General features: G+C 40.7%; 3 protein-coding genes across 3 annotated transcripts; 1 reads left to right on the forward strand and 2 right to left on the reverse strand.

The window, feature by feature from the left end:
* Positions 1–4,532: 4,532 nt before the first annotated feature.
* mvk (mevalonate kinase) lies at positions 4,533–13,524 on the reverse strand. Its single transcript, XM_080739548.1, has 10 exons — positions 13,273–13,524; positions 12,804–12,951; positions 11,444–11,588; positions 9,423–9,584; positions 8,959–9,062; positions 8,477–8,522; positions 8,240–8,330; positions 7,654–7,773; positions 7,327–7,480; positions 4,533–5,214 (listed from the first exon to the last, which is right to left on the reverse strand). Exons 1-10 carry the CDS (start codon positions 13,348–13,350, stop codon positions 5,063–5,065), a joined length of 1,200 nt encoding a protein of 399 aa, XP_080595674.1. The 5' UTR covers positions 13,351–13,524; the 3' UTR covers positions 4,533–5,062.
* Positions 13,525–14,596: 1,072 nt separating this feature from the next.
* Positions 14,597–16,980, forward strand: mmab (metabolism of cobalamin associated B). Its single transcript, XM_080739551.1, has 9 exons — positions 14,597–14,710; positions 15,064–15,122; positions 15,219–15,312; positions 15,410–15,467; positions 15,557–15,629; positions 15,734–15,831; positions 15,955–16,019; positions 16,137–16,196; positions 16,282–16,980. Exons 1-9 carry the CDS (start codon positions 14,607–14,609, stop codon positions 16,364–16,366), a joined length of 696 nt encoding a protein of 231 aa, XP_080595677.1. The 5' UTR covers positions 14,597–14,606; the 3' UTR covers positions 16,367–16,980.
* A 390-nt stretch (positions 16,981–17,370) lies between these two features.
* On the reverse strand, positions 17,371–21,220 carry aldh3b4 (aldehyde dehydrogenase 3 family, member B4; the record flags this gene model as incomplete). The annotated part of the gene is made up of 10 exons (XM_080739546.1): positions 17,371–17,570; positions 17,723–17,822; positions 17,916–18,082; positions 18,208–18,597; positions 18,702–18,783; positions 19,457–19,542; positions 19,643–19,763; positions 20,027–20,137; positions 20,297–20,492; positions 21,168–21,220. The coding sequence occupies 10 exons, from the start codon at positions 21,218–21,220 to the stop codon at positions 17,371–17,373; spliced, it is 1,506 nt and encodes a 501-aa protein (XP_080595672.1).
* Positions 21,221–21,527: the final 307 nt, after the last annotated feature.

A 21,527-nucleotide genomic window follows, 5' to 3' on the forward strand; every position in this document is an offset into this window, starting at 1 on the left:
TGTAAAAGAGATGTTGAATCTCAATGGGACGTCCTGGTTAACTAAATGAGAAATACACATTTCATGCAAACATTTTCAAGTTGCCCTATGATGTATAGAATGGACCTGACATTTCACTGGTTAACCAGTGGTCAACTTGTCAAACAAGCTATTTGCCTGACAGGAAATGGAAGTAGTGCATAAACCTCACCTGGGAGTTTACACCACGACCTGATGACCATTCTATTTTCCTAACCACTAGACCATACAAGTCCCTTATGCTTTATGCCAATCTGTGGCTACAAGCCGAGGGAAATGGAGGTCATTGCAAGCCATGTAAGGGAGTAAGAAATCAAGAGTTTTGAAAAAAGAATTGCTTCTCCCTGTGCCTTTCTAATGTAGGCAAATGTTTACTTTGATACCAGAGCATCTCAGTAGTACTTGGCCACTCAGATCCAGACACAATAACACTGCAGATGCTGAATAAATTCACTAAGTGAGCAATCAGTGGAAAAGTGGGCTGAAAATTACACTTATTCCCCCGTTGATGATATGCATAGAGAAATAAATCAGAGTGCAAGAGAGGGTGCAGAAGAGCAGGGGAGAGAAGCGCTATCACCTGATCTGTCATATCTTAAAAGCGGTGGGATGTGTCACCTCAAGTCTTCAGAAAGAGAGATAGAACCCTCCTGGCACATTTTTATATGAAAGGTTTCTGGGAAATGATTGCTAATCTATGCAAAGAAGCAATCAGTGACTCATTCATAATGCATGAGCAAAGAGATACCAATTTTGCAACGCTTTCAGATTATTAGATGTTATCGTGAATGCAGCAGATGAAATATGAACACTCCTACCTGTCCCATTGTAATTACAGGAGTGCAGTGGTCTAAACATGCAGTAGTGGAGGGAAAAGGCTACAGTGACAGACAGAATGATGGTTACACAGACAGACAGACCAACATCCATCAGAATACTCTGACTAAGGATTGCTGTTGATGGGAATATTTCTATCACAGTTTTATGTATCCATTTGTGTCATTATTTATCAACCTAAAAGCTATGGTTTTAAGTACAACTGGCTGACGCTTTAATGGTCCATCAATCACACTTTGACATGTGATAGCATTCAGAGAGCATCTTCCTCCGCTAGTCTCCGATGCCTGATTTATACTTGGTGGTGTGCCAGGGAATACTGTACCTAAAACAGGCCAACTACAAGCTCACAGCTTGTTGCATTATGACACGTTCTGAGCTTGTAGATCTGCCATTTTCGGTGTGTGACACCAGTGCAAATAAGGCTTGAAAACATTGAATTCTTGGCTTCACACCCCGGGAAATGAGAGCCTATTTCCTATATGAACGTTAGATTATCCGTTTTTAAAAATAAATGTAATTAATGCAATACATAGTGAGTGTGTGTGTGTGTGTGTGTGTGTGTGTGTGTGTGTGTGTGTGTGTGTGTGTGTGTGTGTGTGTGTGTGTGTGTGTGTGTGTTATTTATGCCAAATGTAATCAAATATGGTAACCAACTATGGTTTGTAGTGGTGTGACTAAAGAATGAATATTCATGTTTGGATTACTGGCTTGAGATTACTAAATGCAACAAATTAAAAATGTGTTTCTAATAGAAGACTCATACATCCAGAACGTGGGTGGGTGGGGGGGCTCCTCTAAACTGTAATCTACCACTCAGAGAAGTGGGTTAGAAAAGCAGAAATGAGTTGCTCCAGAAAGGGTTTGAACTTTAGACCTCCTGGATACATTTTAAGTGTGTGTTTTTAAGCACAGCCTATCATTAACTCGCCTTGAGCCTTCCCATCTGAGGGACAGACGAGGAATAAAGTGCTTCCTCTTCCTTTAAGCGCACAAGAAGACAGATTTTTTACATTTCAATGTCAACGTGTCTGGATTGCACCTGGAAACCCTGTGAAAAGCGCTGACAGATTTCATGCTTTTACATTCCGAGCAACTTCGGCATAAGGGATTTGCTCTTAAAACGGAGCAGAGCAAGGATGAAGGGTGGTATAAAAATCAATGAGGCTTTTCAAAGGCAAGAAGAAAACCAGGGCCTTAGCCTGCAATTAAACAAGAGAGCTCCCGGCACTAAGGGATGACATACTACCGTGCAGGTGCCCTCTACTTCACTGAATCAATTACACGATCGATACAATGACATGATACAATTCCATGATGGAAAATGGGATGTGAACTACAGTCACGCTACTGGTGTAATGTGTTTCAAAGCTCTATGTTTACAATAACATTGGTGCACAAGGTCTGGACACAATGGGCCAGTTTGACAGACATGAATCACGAGTAGTCCCCCTAGAGCGAAAAGATCCTCCCAATGGAAATCTGTTGAAATAAATTTGTCAGTCAGTCAAATCAGCTGAGGCAACATGGCCGACATCTAAGGGTGTGCCCCATTCTTTCACAGCATTAGAAAAACAAAGTGGTGGGGTTAAAAGAACAGGGTGATGTTTCAGCTCCGAGTTCTATGACAGGTTCCTCTACATCCCGCTGCCTTAATGGGGTCAGCAGACCCCTGTTACCAACACTGCCAGCCACCCCCTACTTACCTAAAGGGCACACTCCCCCCAGGAGGGTCACACAGCACATCATCACTGAGAGTTGCAAGCTAGACCCAGCAGGGGCTCCAGAGGTTGATATTGCCCTTGTCAATGCCTCTGTCTGGGGCCTTGAACAGACTATAGGAGAGTATGGTCATTGCCCCTGTGACCCATGGAGCATATTTCCCTTTAATCATGTCAACATGCTACCTCTTCACCGAGACATGCATCTCATCATATATGTACTATAAGCATGACACACAGCCAAATACATATACATACATCCATTTTTACACAGAAACGGCATACAGGCCACACATTGTAATGCCCAGACTTAACAGAAAAATAAGTGGGGGTGGGGGGATCATGGGGTGAAACCCTGTTAATAACGGTTATGGCAACAGCAGTGATACGGTCAGTCAGGGCTAATTCTGTGTTCAAAAGTTAATGGCTCCTGACAAGCATTTCATCCGTCCACTGAGAGACCAGAGTGAACATGACCACTCAGCAAAGGGACAGATTTAAACAATTCATTACAAAATGAATTACACATGGCGACCCTGTAAAACTACCCGATAGTTATGGCACATACCACATGGACTCTAATGCCTGACAATGAGTCCTCGGTTTGATTCCTGACAGGCTGATCCTTCTGCTGCATTTCCTGTCTCTCTTACACAATACCACTCACAAAGAAAAAAGTGATTCATCCAGACAAAACAAACACACACAAAACGATAAATGATTTGTAAGTCTTCCCTCCCTCCTGGGGACAACTCTTTGAGGTTTGCATACTGTTTTCATTTCATCTTTCCAGTTCTGACATTCTCTCTCTATCCTTGACCCCCTTTCCTCGCTCCCTCTGTTATCTGAAATAATGTCAGGGCCTCCTTAGAATCTATTCATCAGAGCAGAAAGAAGCTGGCGCTGACATTGATAAAAAAAAAATACCATCTGTGCCTCGCAGGGGTAAAAGGGAGCGAGAGAGAATGAGAGGGAAAAGAAAGAGAGGGGCTTCAAATGAAACTAGCGCTGCTGTCTCCCTCTTGTCCACACCCACCACCCCCACCCCTCGTCAATGCCATTTCAATTGAAAAGCGCAGTGGTAATTAAATTCCAGCAGGGGTTAGTGGCAACTGTGCCGTGCACTGACAGGGGGCTGCCCTGACATGAAGATGACACAATTCAGGAGGACAGAGGGGGCGCCAGGCGGAAAGGCAGGGAGGGTGACAAATGTCCATTTATTCACACACAGTGGCAGAGTTGCACTGCTCAATCTTCATGATATTTAAAATATGATATATACTGAGAATGAAATGGAAATTCGAAACTCATAAATCCCAAGATGACCTTTTTCCTAAACCAGGGCTATTCTAAATACAGTAGCTTCATATTCTGCTTCCGCAGCAGTAGCAGAATATTTTGTCATGATTAAAGGGATGAGCTATTGAGACAAAAATAATTTGGTAACCTGTGTGTGTGTGTGTGTGTGTGTGTGTGTGTGTGTGTGTGTGTGTGTGTGTGTGTGTGTGTGTGTGTGTGTGTGTGTGTCAGTCAGCACAAATGTAAGAGTGACTCACAGAAGGACGCTGGTTGCTGTTGATCCACAATAAAGTGGAGGTAATCCCGAGGATCCAGAGAATCCACAGATTCCCGCCCACGCACGCACACTTCTTTAGCAAAGAACACACTAAACATTCAATATTACTACACCCGACTGTTGTGTATTTTGATTTAAGACTTTTATGAGAAAATGTAATTAATGAATGTTACAGTTATAGCTATATTTTAGCTTTTTCTTCAGCCACTTTCACACCAGATAATACATTGTATTTGTTAAGTTATCATCTCCCGATACCAGGTCATTCAAGGATACAATCTCAAAAACATTAGGCATGATGTAGGAATTGTAAATAACCACTTTCCCTTTTAATTCTTATATCTTCTTTTTACCCATTTGAATTAAAAGGCAGTGCATATTATACAACCACAACTGACTGATTGGTCAACTTATCAGTTAAGAAAGGTATTTCTATAGTGTAAAAAGATTACAATGAATCCATAAACTAAAATATTTTATGACTTAATTAACACAATCATCAGCTCTCATTCTAGCCTCTGCTAAAAGGACAAAAAGTCATTTTTGCAACGTTGACGCCATCTACTGGACAGAGAGCTCAAGCATTCACTTCAGCAAATAAAATAACATTGTTTTCATTCCACATACACAGTGGGCCTTATGAAGGACAGCCAGTCCATAAAATGAAAACATCAGGTTGTATCCATTCCATTATGAGTTGCACCATCAGATATGCTTCAAACAACAACATTCTAATACTGCAGCAATAATCACCTGGCAGACAAAGCATTGATATTACAAGTTAGATGATTCATTCTATCTACCCGTGGAAGCTGTGTGGATCTCACATACTGTAGGTCTTGATGCATTACTAATAAAAGGTCCATAGTCCATTATGTTTGCTTGTTCATCTGTAGCCAGTTGTGGGCCCTCAGTAAAGGTTTAAAACTTCCAGAATCTCCTCCTTCACAGAATGAGGAGAATGCTGCTGAACACCAGGGCCACCAATACTTGTTTCCCAGCAGTCAAAGCCAAAGCCTTGCAGGTCCTGTATAGTGTTCTGGATAACTAAGCAATCCGTCTCTACAAATTAAAAAAAAGTCATGTCAAGTCAAGGTATAAATGTACATGCAAGTGAAAAGGGGATCACATACACGCATGTCTAGCTAGAAGCTAATAGGACTTGCTACAACTGCTTTGGAATTAAAGACTGCAATTCAGAGCAAGTGACTGGAAGCTTTGCAGAGGTGGTTTCACAGCCAGGTGTGACAATGTGAGCTCTGCTGTGAGAAGTGAACCTGCAAAGTCCCTCTGGCTAACAGCAGAAGGGCACACGGCAGGAGGTGCCACAACTGGAGCCAAACAAATATCCTGATCTCTAAACTCAGTAATCCTTAAGATGTGTAAGACAAAATAGAGGGTGTGCTATGAATTCTTTCCTACCAGAGGTCTGGTGGTCCCCTGCTGAGACATAATAAGGTAGCAAGAGAGGTTTTAGCACTTAACATGGACAGGGTAGACACAGCTGCAGAGCTGTGCCAGTACATGGCAACACCCTCATTGTCCATTTGGTTACATGTGTATATTACTATCTGAGTTACAAATGGATAAATTAGCCTTGAGGATTTTACTATGTACTAACCATAAATCACGTTGAAAATGTAAGACCTCAAATACAAGCGCAACATTTAACACACTGGCAGTCAAATCAGCATATGTCACTTTGTGCCTACTTCCTTAAATCAAAGCACTTCAGCTCAAAGACTTGGGAGAGCATTTTAGGAGACTAGTTTGTTGACAATAGTTGCAAATAGACAGAGATACAAGCAACATGTGCTAACAAAGAACATGATTTATGGCCTTAATAGATATTCAAATTATGCGTGTTAAAGGATGCAGGCATTCCGGGCATAAACAAACACAAACAATTCAGTTTATCTGTCTGTGTGGTCGAAGTCCAAATGATAGACAGTATCTTCTTCACCAGTCACAATATACACACACAGCAAGGCATATCTTCACTATTGGGTGGAAAACGTTTATGTCCAAAACCGTTACGTTTCAGGAAATCCTGTGTTCCAGTGGAGCCAATGTAGATATTATTTTGTCACAAGCTCTTCGTTGCCATGTCAGGACATTTTATTTAATTCACATGAAAGGTTTCTTGTAGAAGAAATGTGTCATCATAACAAGATATCATCTTCTTAAAATGTGAAATTCTATAACGTGTTACGTGATACACTTTTATCTTGTTATAACATAATAAGTTATCACTGTTTAACATGACACGTTATCACATAACGTAAAACATTTAATGTTTTTACAAGATGAGTGGTCATGTCATAACGTGATACATTTTTAGCACTAAACCGTGTAATGTTCATGTTACGGGTCAGAAGCCCACCGCTCCGCGTCGGGCTTACGGCAAAATCGCGCTCTTTCGAACGACCATCATTTCGACCGGAGGGTTAGCGACTCACTACACGGAGGTTAGGGTTAGGGTGAGGGTTAGAGTCGAGTGTCGAAAAGATGACATGTAGTAACAGCGACACGCTCCCGGGCTTACTACGCCTCTTGTACGCCATTGTAAAATTCAATGTAAAACACAGCCTCTTGTGGCTTATTTTGCTAATAAAACCCACAGACAGACTTAATCAAATTCAACCTGCGTCCCTAATATGGGCATGTTATACACCAGTGGTTATAGACCAAACCTTTTAGGCCGTGACCCAAAAGAGAAATTAGACGTTTGCCCGGGACCCAAACTAGTGAAAATAGCAGATCTACAAGCTCACAACACGCTCACACACATGGTCCCAACCCAGTGTTTGGGAAACAGTGTTATAGACAACATGCCCACATGCGAACTTGTTGATTTTGCTACTTTTGCGCAACACTGTCATACAACGAACTATTCAGGGGTTGCATTTGTAGTCCTAAACGGCCATGTTGAGGACCAACACAGGTGTTTCTATTTGTCTGATTGGCACAGAACTAATGTTCTACGCCAATCAGAACACCTGTGTTGGTCCTCAACATGGCTGGTGTAGGACTACAAATGCAACCCATGAATAAAATACGGACATAATTTATGAAGACACTTCATTTGGAAATAAAGGGTTTCTGCCTGACATAGAAGTTAAAAGTAAGAAAAGTATATTATGAATACATTAAGTTACAAGTAAGGTACATTACCAGGTCTTAGGAGGGTTATGCCACACCCCCCTCCTCCGGCGCCAGTCAGCTTACTGTGAAGTCCTCTGGCCAGAGTGACACTGCATAGTGTGTCCAGGGCAGTGTGTCCAACGCCCATCACATTCAGGTGGTGCTGGTTAATGTCAATAAGCTCCTAAATACATTATTTGACATTACACAAGCTGTAGTTAGTAGTGTACCTTGAAATAAATTGCTTGGATATAAAAATATGACCAACTATGGAGTATTATTTTTAATTAGTTATTTAATATAAAATATTGGTACACCACCAAATGATCTTGGCAACACTATCAACATGCTCTGTACCTCTAGAACATTGTAGTGCTCTCCTGTGATGGGTTCACTGGTCATGTCTGAGAGGGTTTTCTCACAAGTGCAGGAAATAGCGTCCACTGACTCAAGCACAGGGTACATGATAGAAGGAAACTACAAATGACAGAAGAAAAAGAGGGGTAAATATAGTTTATTAACAACCTTCACTCTCGTATACCCATTTTGGGCATGTCAACTCATAGGTGAAAAGACCTTTGATGGCAGATCTACAATGTATTGTGTGCAAGTGAACTGTATGCACCGAGCAAACCATGGCATGCGTGTAAAGATACAAAATGACTACACAAGTGCCATGTAACTTTCAAATATGGTGATCACAGCACTGCCGCTACGGTGCCACGCCATTAAGGCTTATCTCCATCTCAAGCGGAAATACACACACCTGCTGGTGTCACCACGGCAACAGTACACAGGGGTGCTGTCCTAGAGTTTAATTTCAATGTTTTATGAAGGCATTCTACATCAGGCACTAGGGTGACTGTAATGCTAACGCACTGGAGATTATATTAATTACAGTGTTGGGGAGTAATACACAGGGGATGAAGTAACCATTTAGTACCTTGTTCATTTTGTCCTTCACCCCAGCAACAAGTACCTTGGTGCTACGTGGCACTTTTGTGTTTGTGAGAAGGATTCTCAACAATGGCACTCTAGAGAAAAGGAGTACAGACAGATTATTGAGCTCACAGCTGAGCAATATTTACCAAGATGCTGCTTTGTTAATGCAATAAATAAACGTGATCTCCACTACTTCTTAATTGTGCTCATTATTTTAATTGCTACAGAATAATAGTACCTGCTCAGTGGTATAATCTTCCCAGACAAGAATCTTAGCATGCCACCTACATGAAGGGAAGGGAATTACATGAAGGGAAGCAAATTGGTATAAAAACTGTATAATAACGTAAAGTAACTGACTGTTCAGCCACAACATGTGAAACTTACTGTAATGTATTAGTGGTTTTATGTCTCCAAAGCACACATTTGCAAAACAAAGCTTATCACAGAACACTGAGAACACTGTACATCCCAAGAAAATCTTCTACGCTAGGGGCCCCTGGGGGCCAGAGGCACACTGTTGCTCCCATCCACATCAAACTTGGGACAAACACTGTTCAGGGGTCTGCCATGAAAATAGTCACTCAAAAAAAGCTAAATTGCATATGGGGCTTTAGAGCATAAATGGCCATAACTCAGTGACAATTGCTCTGATCAGTGCAATATAGCAAATCTAGTAATAATAACATATTTACAAAGCCAATAAGATTCAGTACTCACCCCAAGTGCTTACAGCATTGTCCACCCCTGAAGGATTACCATGAATGATCATCTCTCCCTGAAATGCCCAACTGTTAATTAGCTCCATATGCTCCTGACTCCATCTAGATTTACACAAAGTGCAAAAACAAAGCACAAAAAAACATGTAACACATACTACAGTGAATACCTCATACTCATTGTGTCTTAATATAACTCAGTCTCAAACCAAATGATGTGCAAAATTAAGTGTGAATATGAGTGTGAAAATGTGTGTTTTAAATTGAGATGCCCAATTAAGAGCATATACTTATTCTGTACATGAAAAAAGTGGTCTATATAAATTGATTCATACATAGCGAATGGGTCTCAATTGACCATATCACACAGCTGCCATTTTGCTTTTACGTCATAGTCGGGTATCATGCTCGCCTTGGTAAGAGCAAAATTGACGGTGTGTGAAAATGGTCCAACATTGATATTACCTGGCGGTGGTGTCCCAGTCTTTGAGAGGAGTGGGAATGGCTCCACTGGCAGAGAGCAGAGCAGCTGCGAGGCACACAGAGAAGGCAGCACTTGACCCGAGTCCTGCTCCAGTTGGCAACTCTGACCACACAGTCACTGTCAAACTGGGCAAATCTCTTCCACTAATGAAAAACAAAAACAAATACATTTATTTAGTTAATGCATGTATTTTATAATAATGTTAGACTCAGCCCATCTTCATATAATTGGTCCTGACTAATGCACGTGATAAAATGGTACCATCTTTATCTAGAACTGTCCCAGGGAAGGGCTGTCTACAGTTCAGAAACCTTCCTACTGATGACATCATCGTTAGGCAGCTTAATTTAGTGTTTTTGATTTCGATTTTTATTAATGCAAGAACAATGGTTTCCATTATAGCATGCTAACTTTCAAGGAATAGAGACACAGACATAGTATAAAGATGTTTACCATATTATCATAAGCATTAGTGAGGACCAATAATGAAAATGGGTGAAGTCTTCCTTTAAAGAAAATGTAATGACAAAATACCAAGTACCAACATGGTAATAATAATCTGACCTTTATCACAATGGCTTATTTGGGAAATGTAACTCAAAACCTTATTTCCTTCACTCTGGTCAGCATCAACATCAGGTAGGAGCAAAGCATGTGTAATGTATATGCAATATAAACTTGCTCAGCTTAGCTGTCAATGTTGTCTGTCAGGGAAGCTGTTTTGGGCAGACAGGGGGATACTCTAAACTAATTGTCCGGCTCCTCTCCCAGGGGACAAACACATCCAGACTTGTTAAAGGCTGCAGTGTGGCCTAGTGCCAGACTCTCATTAGTGGCCATCCTGTCAGAACCCATCACCTCTCTCAGACACGCCAGCACTGTGTCAGGACTGATTAAGCCTACCAACAACCTTCAGCTATAATATGCCTGAGCATCTTCCCTGTTTCCAGATGCTAAAGCCTCCGACACTAACATGGTGTCATTGTCTTTTACCAGAACAAGAGATACTTCTGATTCAGTGATAAAACTCAAATCCTGATGCACATACTCCCCACTATGCCACTTTTAGCATGTGTCTTCGGCACAAGGGTTTTTGGACTAGATTAAGCTGCCCATACCTATTCGGTGTCCCAATTCTTCCGGTATTTAAGACTGAAAGATTGTGGTCTCCAAGTACTTTTTTAAGCTATTGATATAAGGTACTATTTGTAAAGTATGTGAACGCTGCAAAAAATCCCAATGCAATGTTCAGAGGTGAAGCAAATAATAATAATACAAATAAAAATAAATAGGACAGCGTCTTCCCCCTGCTGAAAAGATCTACACCTCCTTTAGCTAAAATATCAACCAGCAATCTTTACAAAAGTTTTTTTTTACATGCTTTTCACTTCACCAGTCATTTCTTGGTTGCACACCCTGCAGACTTGTTTATGGCCAGAGGTCTGTGTCATGCACCTAGCAGCCTGAGATGCTATTGGTCTACTTTTGAGGGGACAAACATGCAGAGATATACATATATTATTGCGACCGTAGGTCGCAGTTTAGTATGAACCGTCACATCTTGACCGTATCTGCTGTCTGTCTGTTTGGTACTACACTGTGCAGACAACTAGCCTTTGGCCACAAAAATGTTACATGGCTGAAGTTTAAATTCAAGCAGACATACTATGGAAATGTAATTCAAATAGTTGATTATCCGTTGTAATACAAAACAAAAAGTCAGAAAAAAAGGTAAATGTCAAGCACTACTCAATATTAAGGGTTCTCTAAGTGAAATATAAAGTATGGTAAACATGAAAGGCATGTGCACAGACAGACAGATGGCCAGTGGAACCAGATGAGTTAAATACATTCATTATGGATATCAGAATCTTTGAGAGAGTGATATAAAAAGAAGTCTGCTTTGCTGTTCTCCAAAATACCAGAATTGGTATCGGCTTTGAAGAATCAATTCTGGACAACCTCTAAGTAATGCAACTATGTTTTAGTAATAGCTGCTCACCCTGATCCAAACAGAGAGAGGTAAATGTAGAGGAATGATAAGGTGGCCATGCTGCGAGTGTCCAGGTTCCCGTTAGTTACACCAATAAATTCACGAAGTCTCTTGATAAGTTCAGCATCCAGCAGTTTCATATCCTCCCTTTTAGCTATAAGAAGAATGTCAACACAAAAAAATTACCAACAGCAATTAAATGGATCATGGTGAATTATCACATGTATGAGTCTGAAATTCTGAATATCAATGAAAAAAAGTGATAAACAATCAGATAAAAAGATTTAGTAATATTGTCAACAAATTCCCTGTCACTTATTATACTGTATATATATATACATACATACATACATACATGCCTACAGTACAAACATACATACATATCTAACTATTGTATGTCTGTCTGTCTGTCTGTCTGTCTGTCTGTCCGTCCGTCCGTCCGTCCGTCCGTCCGTCCGCTGTCTGTCCGCATGCTGACATCACTGATACTTTCTAGGGTTAAACCCTATTATTCTAGATAAATAATACAGAATATAAATATTAAGTCCCTTGAGTTCAATGGGGGAGTGGTGCTAGCTCGAGGATTGTTCGAGCTTCACATGACAATCTAGCTATCCAGACAATAAATAGGCAACCAAACTTGCAATTTCAAACTGCATCTTTCTAGTTAGTGTGGTTGCCTGACAGGGCAACACATTATAGTTCTAGGGAAACTTTATAGAGTTCTAGGCCAATCTAGGGTAACTGTTTTAGACCTGTAGGGTAACTTTTCCGCTGCCATTGGAAATGGCGAGTGGGGAGTGGGAATCAGTAGGGAATCAATGGGAGAGGGAATCAGTAGGGAATCAATGGGAGAATCAATTGGACGAGCTTCACATGACAGTTAGCTTACTGTAGAATATAGTCAGTAACCGTCAGCATCAGCAACCACACTCGCAATTTCAAATTGCATCTTTCTAGTTATTAGTCCTTGCTCATTTGAATATGAGGGATTGAATGTAGGAGTCTCAGAAGTAATGTTGGAGAACCCAGACGTATCAGTGATGTCAGTCATCTCCAAATTTGGGCACTGTTTCAGCATGTGGCTGTTACCATGGCGGCGGTATCAGTGATGTCAGTCATCTCCAAATTTGGGCATTGTTTCAGCATGCGGCTGTTACCATAGTGGCGACGCATGCTAAAGACGTATCAGTGATCTCAGTCATCTCCAAATTTGGGCACCGTTTCACCCGTTTATGCCCATAATGGTGTTCTGTGTCCACACCAGTATGTGACGTCAGTACTATGATGTCAGAGTACAGAGAGACGGCGGACAGACATTCCGTAAATTAATAGTTTTTTATTAATATTACAATTCACCATTCCTTACCACAAGAGTCGGGAAGAAGTTCCTTCAGTTTAGACAGATCCCAGGAGAGGAATGTGTCGATATTTGGAAGATTGATAACAACTTTCCCTGTAGAGCTCGGCTTCAACCGTAAATATGTTCTCAGGTTCAAACTCACTGCAAGAGCCACCTAGTATGGAGTATTATTGATTAAAAAAAAGACAGCAATGCAGTTAACTATACCAGATCATGAAATACATTTGGAAAACATACAGTACAAATACTCTCACAAAGCATGGTTGATATTTGTTGTCTTTCACCAGACAGACAGACAGACAGACAGACAGACAGACAGACAGACAGACAGACACACACAATATTATTTATCAATCAAGTCTGTTCTGCAATATCTTTGTTAAGCATTCACTTATCGATACATCTCATCGATCTGGTGTCTTTGATAATTATGGATCTGACCTACAGTAAATACTAAATACTGGAAACTACTAACCTTTCCATGAACAACTGCATGTTCTCCATGAAGGATAGCTTTTCCTGGAGCAGACACGATGCATTCTTTGACCTGCATTTCTATACTAATGTTAATCCTTATAGACAGCAAGCTACCATTAGCACGTGCCCAAGATATGTCTTCTTCTCGTAGTTTGGTGCCGTAAGTTCAGAACGGCTCACATCGATAAGCTGTAGCCAGTTAATCACAGCACTTCCAAGAAAGTTTTAAAGTTGACCTCAAAATTACAACTACAAAAACCTCTCCATCCAGTGCAATCAATGAATGTGTGAACTGTCACGACAACAACAGGCTACAGAAGATGATGAGGATGGGGAGGAGCAAAAATGTGGTGTTTGGCTTGCAACGTCCAATGAGCGCTCGAACTAATGACACACATTTTACGCTCATCCACTCACAGTGCCATGACGTATAGGTGGATATGCTGGTGCCATTGGTCGTTCGATGAAATGACCGCTACCCACACGGACTAGCCATAAATTATAACTTCCAGTAGAGGGTGCTAATATGCGGAGGTTACGTCTCTCCTGGAGTTATAACGCAGAGTAAAATAGCTCTCGCTGGTTGAGCCTCCATGTCCCTAATCGCCTAAAAACATGTTTAAATCATGAAGTTGCTCACCTCATCGTCGAAACAGCTTTATATCTACCGATGAGCCCACTCGTTGGCATGTGTTAGTCCATATGTTTCTAATAAATTAATGTTTACTAAAACTTCTCTGAGACTCGCGTTTCCTCGTCGGAATGTTTCCGCATACAGAGCGCTTCAGAACTACAGAACGTTGGAATACTTCCGCATACAAAAACGTCATGTCCTAGTATGAGCAAATCGCAACGGCGATCAACGTCACGTGATATGTAGCCTCGCGTAGCCAGGCTTTTACTCATCTCGCGTGATATGTTCGGCCATTTTACCCAAGCAGTTCAAAAACAAGGAAAGCGTGAGACTCAAAGAAGTTTTAGTAAACATTAATTTATTAGAAACATATGGACTAACACATGCCAACGAGTGGGCTCATCGGTAGATATAAAGCTGTTTCGACGATGAGGTGAGCAACTTCATGATTTAAACATGTTTTGAGGCGATTAGGGACATGGAGGCTCAACCAGCGAGAGCTATTTTACTCTGCGTTATAACTCCAGGAGAGACGTAACCTCCGCATATTAGCACCCTCTACTGGAAGTTATAATTTATGGCTGAGACGTAACCTCCGCATATTAGCACCCTCTACTGGAAGTTATAATTTATGGCTACACACGGACCATGCAGCTACGGAATACATGAGGGACAAAATAGAGTCTACTGAAAACAACATGGCTTCAGTTATTATCAAACCGACTCATCTACGTTGCTTTATAAGAGCAGGGAAACGTCTACACCTGAATTGGACAAGGGCTTCCCTTGGGTTTGAGAGAAGGTAGTTATTTTTGTAATTATTATTCCAAAAAGCTTTATAATCGGACACAATGTGACATATCTGTTCACAGTACACAATGATGTACCCCCCCCAACTGTTTTATAATGTTCCCCATTTTCAACAGTTTTATTGTATTTTGACACTTGCTTTGGCAATATAAACATAATTTGAATTGTATGGCACTGTTAGATTTAAGCCGTTTCATTATGTTTGTCAGGTCAGTCAGGCCACCACACTGGTGGCTGTTATCTCAGGAAAGTAGGTAGGATATAATGTAATGATGTTTAGTTAGCGCTACCTGTTATTTCACTCAAGCATCTTTTTGCAAACGTTTTGCTTTTATCCTTTAACAGTTTTGTCACCGAAGGAGACTGTAAGATCCCTAAAATTTACACCAAAACTGGAGACAAAGGTTGGTTAAGAGGCACCAGTGAACAGTGGTGGTTACACATTTCTATTGTAAATTCAAGTCAGATGGAAATAAATTAGATTTTACGTTTTCTCATAGGTTTTTCTAGCACCTTCACAGGAGAAAGGAGGCCAAAAGAAGATCATGTTTTTGAAGCATTGGGAGCTACAGATGAATTGTCATCAGCCATAGGGTATGCATTGTACTATTATTTTGTATTATTAATTGTATTTGTCACTATCAGCTTTGAATGAATCTTTGACTGACTAAAAGTCATCTGAATTGTACAGGTTGGCCAGGGAGTTCTGCATTGACAAGGGCCATGAGTTCACTTATCAGCTGGACAAGGTTAGAATTCCAACATCTACCAGCCTCCAGTAGTGCTGACAAATTAAATAATATACTTGCACATCAAATGCCTATTTCTCATCCCATAGATACAGTGTGTATTACAAGATGTGGGGTCAAATATTGCCACTCCTCTGTCATCTGCAAGAGAAAGTCACATAAGTAAGTTACGTTTTATTTAGTACAGAGCGTATAATAGCACTTGACTTGTGCCTTGATGAAGTGATCCAGGATCTACCTGCCAATTTTTATTTCTTTTTGATTAGAGAAAACCAGGTTTTCCTCTCAACCAGTGATGGACTTGGAAAGCTGGATCGATAAATTCACAGACGTACTCCCACCACTCACCAACTTCATTTTACCTGTAAGTAAATCCACTCACACTGAAACGAGACACGTGACTCGACTGTGGTTAAACTCAAGTGCATTCTTTCTTGATATACAGCACATATCACGTTAACACTTGTATACATATTACATTCTACAGTCTGGAGGCAAGAGCAGTGCTGCTTTGCATGTAGCTCGGACAATCTGTCGCCGAGCAGAGCGCAGGTCAGTTCAAGAGTATTCCAGTTATAAAATCGTCAAATATTCCTCAAATTGGCCTAGTCAGTCGTGACTCGTGATATACTGACACAGTTGGCTGACAGCTCTCTGCTCTTATTTCAGTGTTGCTCCTATTGTGCGCTCGGGTGAAGCAGATCAAGATGTTGCAAAGTTTTTAAACAGGTCAGTATACATGGCTTCTGTGGAATTGTACAATCACAGGAACACAATTTGCCTGATTTAATGAATTATCCCTCTATTCATTCAGATTAAGCGACTACCTGTTCACCGTGGCCAGATATGCAGCTATGAAAGAAGGCAATCAAGAAACAATCTACAAAAGGCCTGAATAACTACATCAGGAGCAAGGATGAGTGAGGCACAAGTAAAGTGCTAAACATTTTTTTTACTGCATTCTTGGTGATGTCACCATCAGCAAGACCTGATATAAGTAACACTGGGCAAACAGATAGCCACCGAATGCAGTACTTGCGCACTCTGCTGGTGCAATTATGTATTTCAGTAAATTAGGATGGAAGTACTGTTACTTGACATAAATATTACTCAAGTAGAAGTAAGACTACTTGTGCTGCAAACTATACCCATGGTCACTGTGAAAGGGCCAATGTGGCATCCTGACATAAGCCAATCAATATAAAAACACCCTGCCAACCAGTTGCTCTCCCCTTAAAGGGACAGTTCACCCAAAAAATAACCCCATATCAAGGATAATATGATGACCAGCAGTGGTTTCCTATGGAGACACAAAGGAGACTCTTTGTGTCCCCTTAGGAAATCATTGCTGGTCATCAAATTATTGGCTTAGGATTGTGACAAATAACATGAATTCAAGTCTCCGTGGGGTGAGTAATCGATAGAATAAAGTCATTTTGGGGGTGAATATCCCTTTAAGTGATTCCAAAGTGGTGACTATCTTCTCTTTATAAGAAAGATTTCTGAAAGAATGTCCTCCTCATTGGGCCATAACAGTAGAACTGGCTACATACTCGCTGGCGTTCAATTTGAATTACTATTTAGAGGCTGCATGTACATCCAGAATATTAATCGTATTCTGTTTTACAATTGAGGCCACTTGATGTAGTGGCCTGTTTTCATCCAAAACCATATAACAGCAGATACTAATTACTGTATATACCTGTGTGCGTGATATATCATAATGTACTGTGAAAATATGCCACTGTGTTGGATAAAGAAATTAATTGGCTGCATCACAAATTAATGCAATTATTTTCCTCATTTGTTTTTATTGCACCATGTCTAGTTACTCTAGTATTTGAATGTCAGGGTCTGGAGTGTTCAGCTTTCTTTCCAATTGTATCTGTCATCACCAGACTTCTCATAGGATCTGGCACCAGCCCTCGCTCTTCTGAGAGAGTGTGCTGGCCCATGTCATTAGAGACAGATTGCGGTCGTCATAGGGTGGATAACGCAAGTAGGTGACACATTCAAACCGTGTGCCTCTTAGCAGGCACGATTTCCTGTGAGAAAATGTGTCAAAGCTGTTGCGCCCATGGTAGGAGCCCATTCCACTTGCCCCTGTCAAGTTTAAAGAAAAAACATTTTATATATTATTTATCCCATTCACACACACCCTGAGTTACATCATCCTGAGAGGGTTGGACCCCCATACACACATTAAACTTGACATAATTTGTAGTCCAATGTGTTATTTGTACGGCTGCACTTACCAACTCCGCCAAAAGGCAAAGTCACCATTACACTCTGCAGGACGCTATCATTGGAACAAAAGCTCCCACTAGATGTCTCAGTCATTAGCCTTGAAATGACCTGCAAAGAAAGGATGTGTGCATGAGTAGAATATGCACTGGCAGCACTAGTAGTGTACATAGAATAATGAATATAAATATGTGTGCTTGTTACCTTGCTGTTGGTAGAGTAAGCATACACACAGAGAGGCTTCTCTTGCCGATTAATGAAGGCAATTGCCTCGTCTACATTGTTAATGGTCAGAACTGGAAGAACCGGGCCAAAAACGTCATGTTGCATGATGGGGTCCGAGTCTACCACCTCTGTCAGAATTGTTGGGGCTTCAGACACGATAAAAACAAACCATCCGTTATACATATGGACAGTACATACCACATACAGTATTTGCACATTATAGTGCAAACTCTGGTACATAAAGAAGAAATTCCAAATAGATTACCATTACCAATGTATTTTTCTGCTTCAATCACCTTCCCTCCCATGGCCACCTTCCCAGACCTCAACAGCAGGTCTTTGGTTCGGTTCAAGGTCTCCATATTCACCATGCGCCCAAAGCTATGGGACTCACGGGGATCCGAGCCATAGAACTGCATCAGGCAGCATTTCAATGCCCGGACCAGCTTTGCTTTGACATCAACATGGCACAGGATGTAGTCGGGAGCTACCACACTCTGGCCAGCGTTATGGAAACGTGCCCAGGCAATGCGTTGTGCTGTGATAAGGATGTCACATTGCTGGTCCACATAACATGGGTTCTTGCCACCCAGAACGAGTGTAACAGGTGTCAGTGTGCGAGCTGCAGCCTGAGCCACTCTGATTCCATCCTCCTTGTTTCCTATCGTGACAGTTGAAATGACAGTTTAATCTTTATTAATCTAATTGAGAATGCGTAACCACAGAAACGACATATTTTGACAGCTGAATCATTCTCATCTTTACCTGTAAAGAAGATGTGATCAAAATCGAGTAACGCAATGTCAGCCAAGTAATTTGGGCCTGCAAGAATCACATGGAAGCACTCCTTGAAAAAGAAAAGTAATTTGTTTAAATTATGTTTGCTTCAGGGATAGAATAGGTGTCTTTATCTCGTACTTTTAAGAATTTACAATTTAGGCATTTAGCAGATGCATTTATTCCAAAGTGATTTACAGTAAGCAAAACATACTGTAGTGTACCATTTCAGCCAAGTTCATTATGCAGTGATTACAGTTTTAGTTGACAAAGGTGACTGGTACTGTACACTTAAGAGATAAGCCATCATAACACCTCAGCACAATATTTAAAATACATTACGGCACAGTTGTATAAGCTTGTTTGTGATTTGTTGACAAGGATGGCATTTATTTAAGATGTTTATTCAGAAACATACTATAATAAGCTTGTGCCACAGTGAATTTGTTTCATGTTGTACAAATGTTATTTCTTGAAATATGAACAGATTTGCGTTAGATCTAGGACTTTTGGTTAATGGTTGCATTTGTCAGAAAATGATGAAAAACAGGTATCAATTTTTATGCACTAAAACCAACTATTGAATAGATTTAAGTCTTTGTTCATAAGAATAATTTCATCATCAACAGCCCTAATACAATTCTTACCCAAATAGAAATCTTTGACACTCAATATTGTTGGGATTTACAATAAACAAACTCCAAGCTGTATCTGTTATTCTTATGGAACTCATAACTACTCACGTTATCCAGATATGAGGATATGAGACGATGTAGAAGCTCTGCTGTGTGAGGGGTGCTCTGAGAGGGGTTAATTATTGCACAGTTTCCTATAAGGATTAACACAATATATCAATTGTCAAACTACTGGTAAGGAAAGGGATGATCTAAAAATATAGGCCTGTAAATTAAATATGTTTTAACGGGCACCTGCTGCGATAGCCCCGACCAATGGCACCAGACACAGTTGGACAGGACTACACCAAGATCCTATGATCATCACCACACCCAGCGCCTCATTCACCACCAGACACTCATCTAGGGAGGTGGACTACACCAATAAGATAATAACAAAACAGCTCAAAATTAGTTTACAAGTCAAGCTGAGCCACGGTCACCAGCAAGCAGGCAGCTGGAAGTCTAAAAGATGTATAAGCCCTATTTAATCTTTAAATTATGTAAAGATCACTTCAGTTCTCAGGTTCTAATCTGATCTGGTGGGCTCAGCACAATGCATTGCTTTGTATCCCACCTAAGATTGCAAGGGTAAATAGCTGTTGACAATGCTTAGAAAAATATTCACATGGATCTCACCAGATTCCTTTCCATGCGTTGTGGTTGCATCCATTTCTTCAGGTTGTTGATAGCATAACGAGCCTCATTCTTCACAAGAATGAGCTCTGACACAACTGTCTCAAACCGTGACTGGGAAAAAAACAGGCACACAAGTAGGCTATTAAAATATCTGAAACAAATCACCTATTTAACAATTATATTTGACTGACTGTGTAGAAACCTACTGCATTATTTCAACGTGAACACTGCAAACAGAAAATTCAATTTTGCAGGTACTTTAGTCCACACCTTATGGAGGTCCCTTCCAAGAGCATCCACAAATTCACACTCATGTTCCTCCAGCAGATGCACTAGGGCCTCAAGCTGAGCCAGTCTGAAGAATTCCTTAACTGTGCGCCCGGCTTTGAAGGCATGTCGAGCCCGCTGAAGCAGCTCCACACCCGCCACATGATGGGGCTTCAAACAAGGTTCTCCTTGCCTGGTCCTGGAACACAAAAGATGGTTAATAGAAATGTATCATAAATCATGTGTGGTCGGATCTAAATATCTGACCAAATACGTTCAACACCATATACAGTAGGGGTTCTATAGTATACCGAGAGACAGCCGTTGACGGCCGCGTCCACAAGAATACCTTCTGCATGTTAAACGGCCATTCCTTTGACATGTGTAACATGCCCTTGCTTTTCCGCTCATTCTAACAAAACATCTTGTGGGTCTTTTCTAAGTAGATTTTATTTGCAGTTGAGGCTTAAGCCTATTCAGACAGACCAGCTATGAAATTCCTGTATTTTCAGCCAATCAGTTGGTGAACACCCACAGGCCTATGTTCCCTCAGGAACTGTACTGTAGCACAAGTTAGTGCTACAATTAAATTAACAGAGTTTTAGGAACAGACACAAATCCACTAAGCAAGCCAACAATGTCTCTTGTGATTTTCCAGAAACTTTAAAACAACCGTGGCAACTTAAGGGATTGTGTTGTCTAAACCAAAGAAAACATTCACTTTACCTGCCAAATTAGCAACCTTATGTTTATCCTTGTGTTCAGAAACAAATACAAATGTTCATTAATATAGTCATCTAGTTGGCACAAAATAAATTACACAAAAGATTATCCCAAAAATGTGTGCCTACTTGACCTGCATGTGTGTATTTACCTTGGTAATGTTTTAAACCAGTTTGTAGGAGAAGGGCTCTGTGGACTAGTCATAATGATTCCAGTTATTATGATATGGGGGGTATCCAGAACCCATGCAGATCCTACAAGGTTAGCCTGTCATGAAGTACAAGGAGTGAGCAAAGGTGAATAGAAATAGAAAAAAGCTTATTCTAGGACAGGGGTAGGCAACCTTAGCACAGGTGCCAACATGGCACAGGGGAAGGTCAACACTGGCATACAGTAAATGTGAGACTCAGAGGTTTTTGGTTAAAAAAATAAAAATATTGTATTGTTTTATTTATGTATAGGCCTAATCAACATCTGTTGGAAATATTACATTTTGATGTGGTGCCATAAT

This window comes from Nannobrachium achirus (genome assembly GCF_963921795.1).
Source record: "Nannobrachium achirus genome assembly, chromosome: 12".
Classification (NCBI taxonomy): domain Eukaryota; kingdom Metazoa; phylum Chordata; class Actinopteri; order Myctophiformes; family Myctophidae; genus Nannobrachium; species Nannobrachium achirus.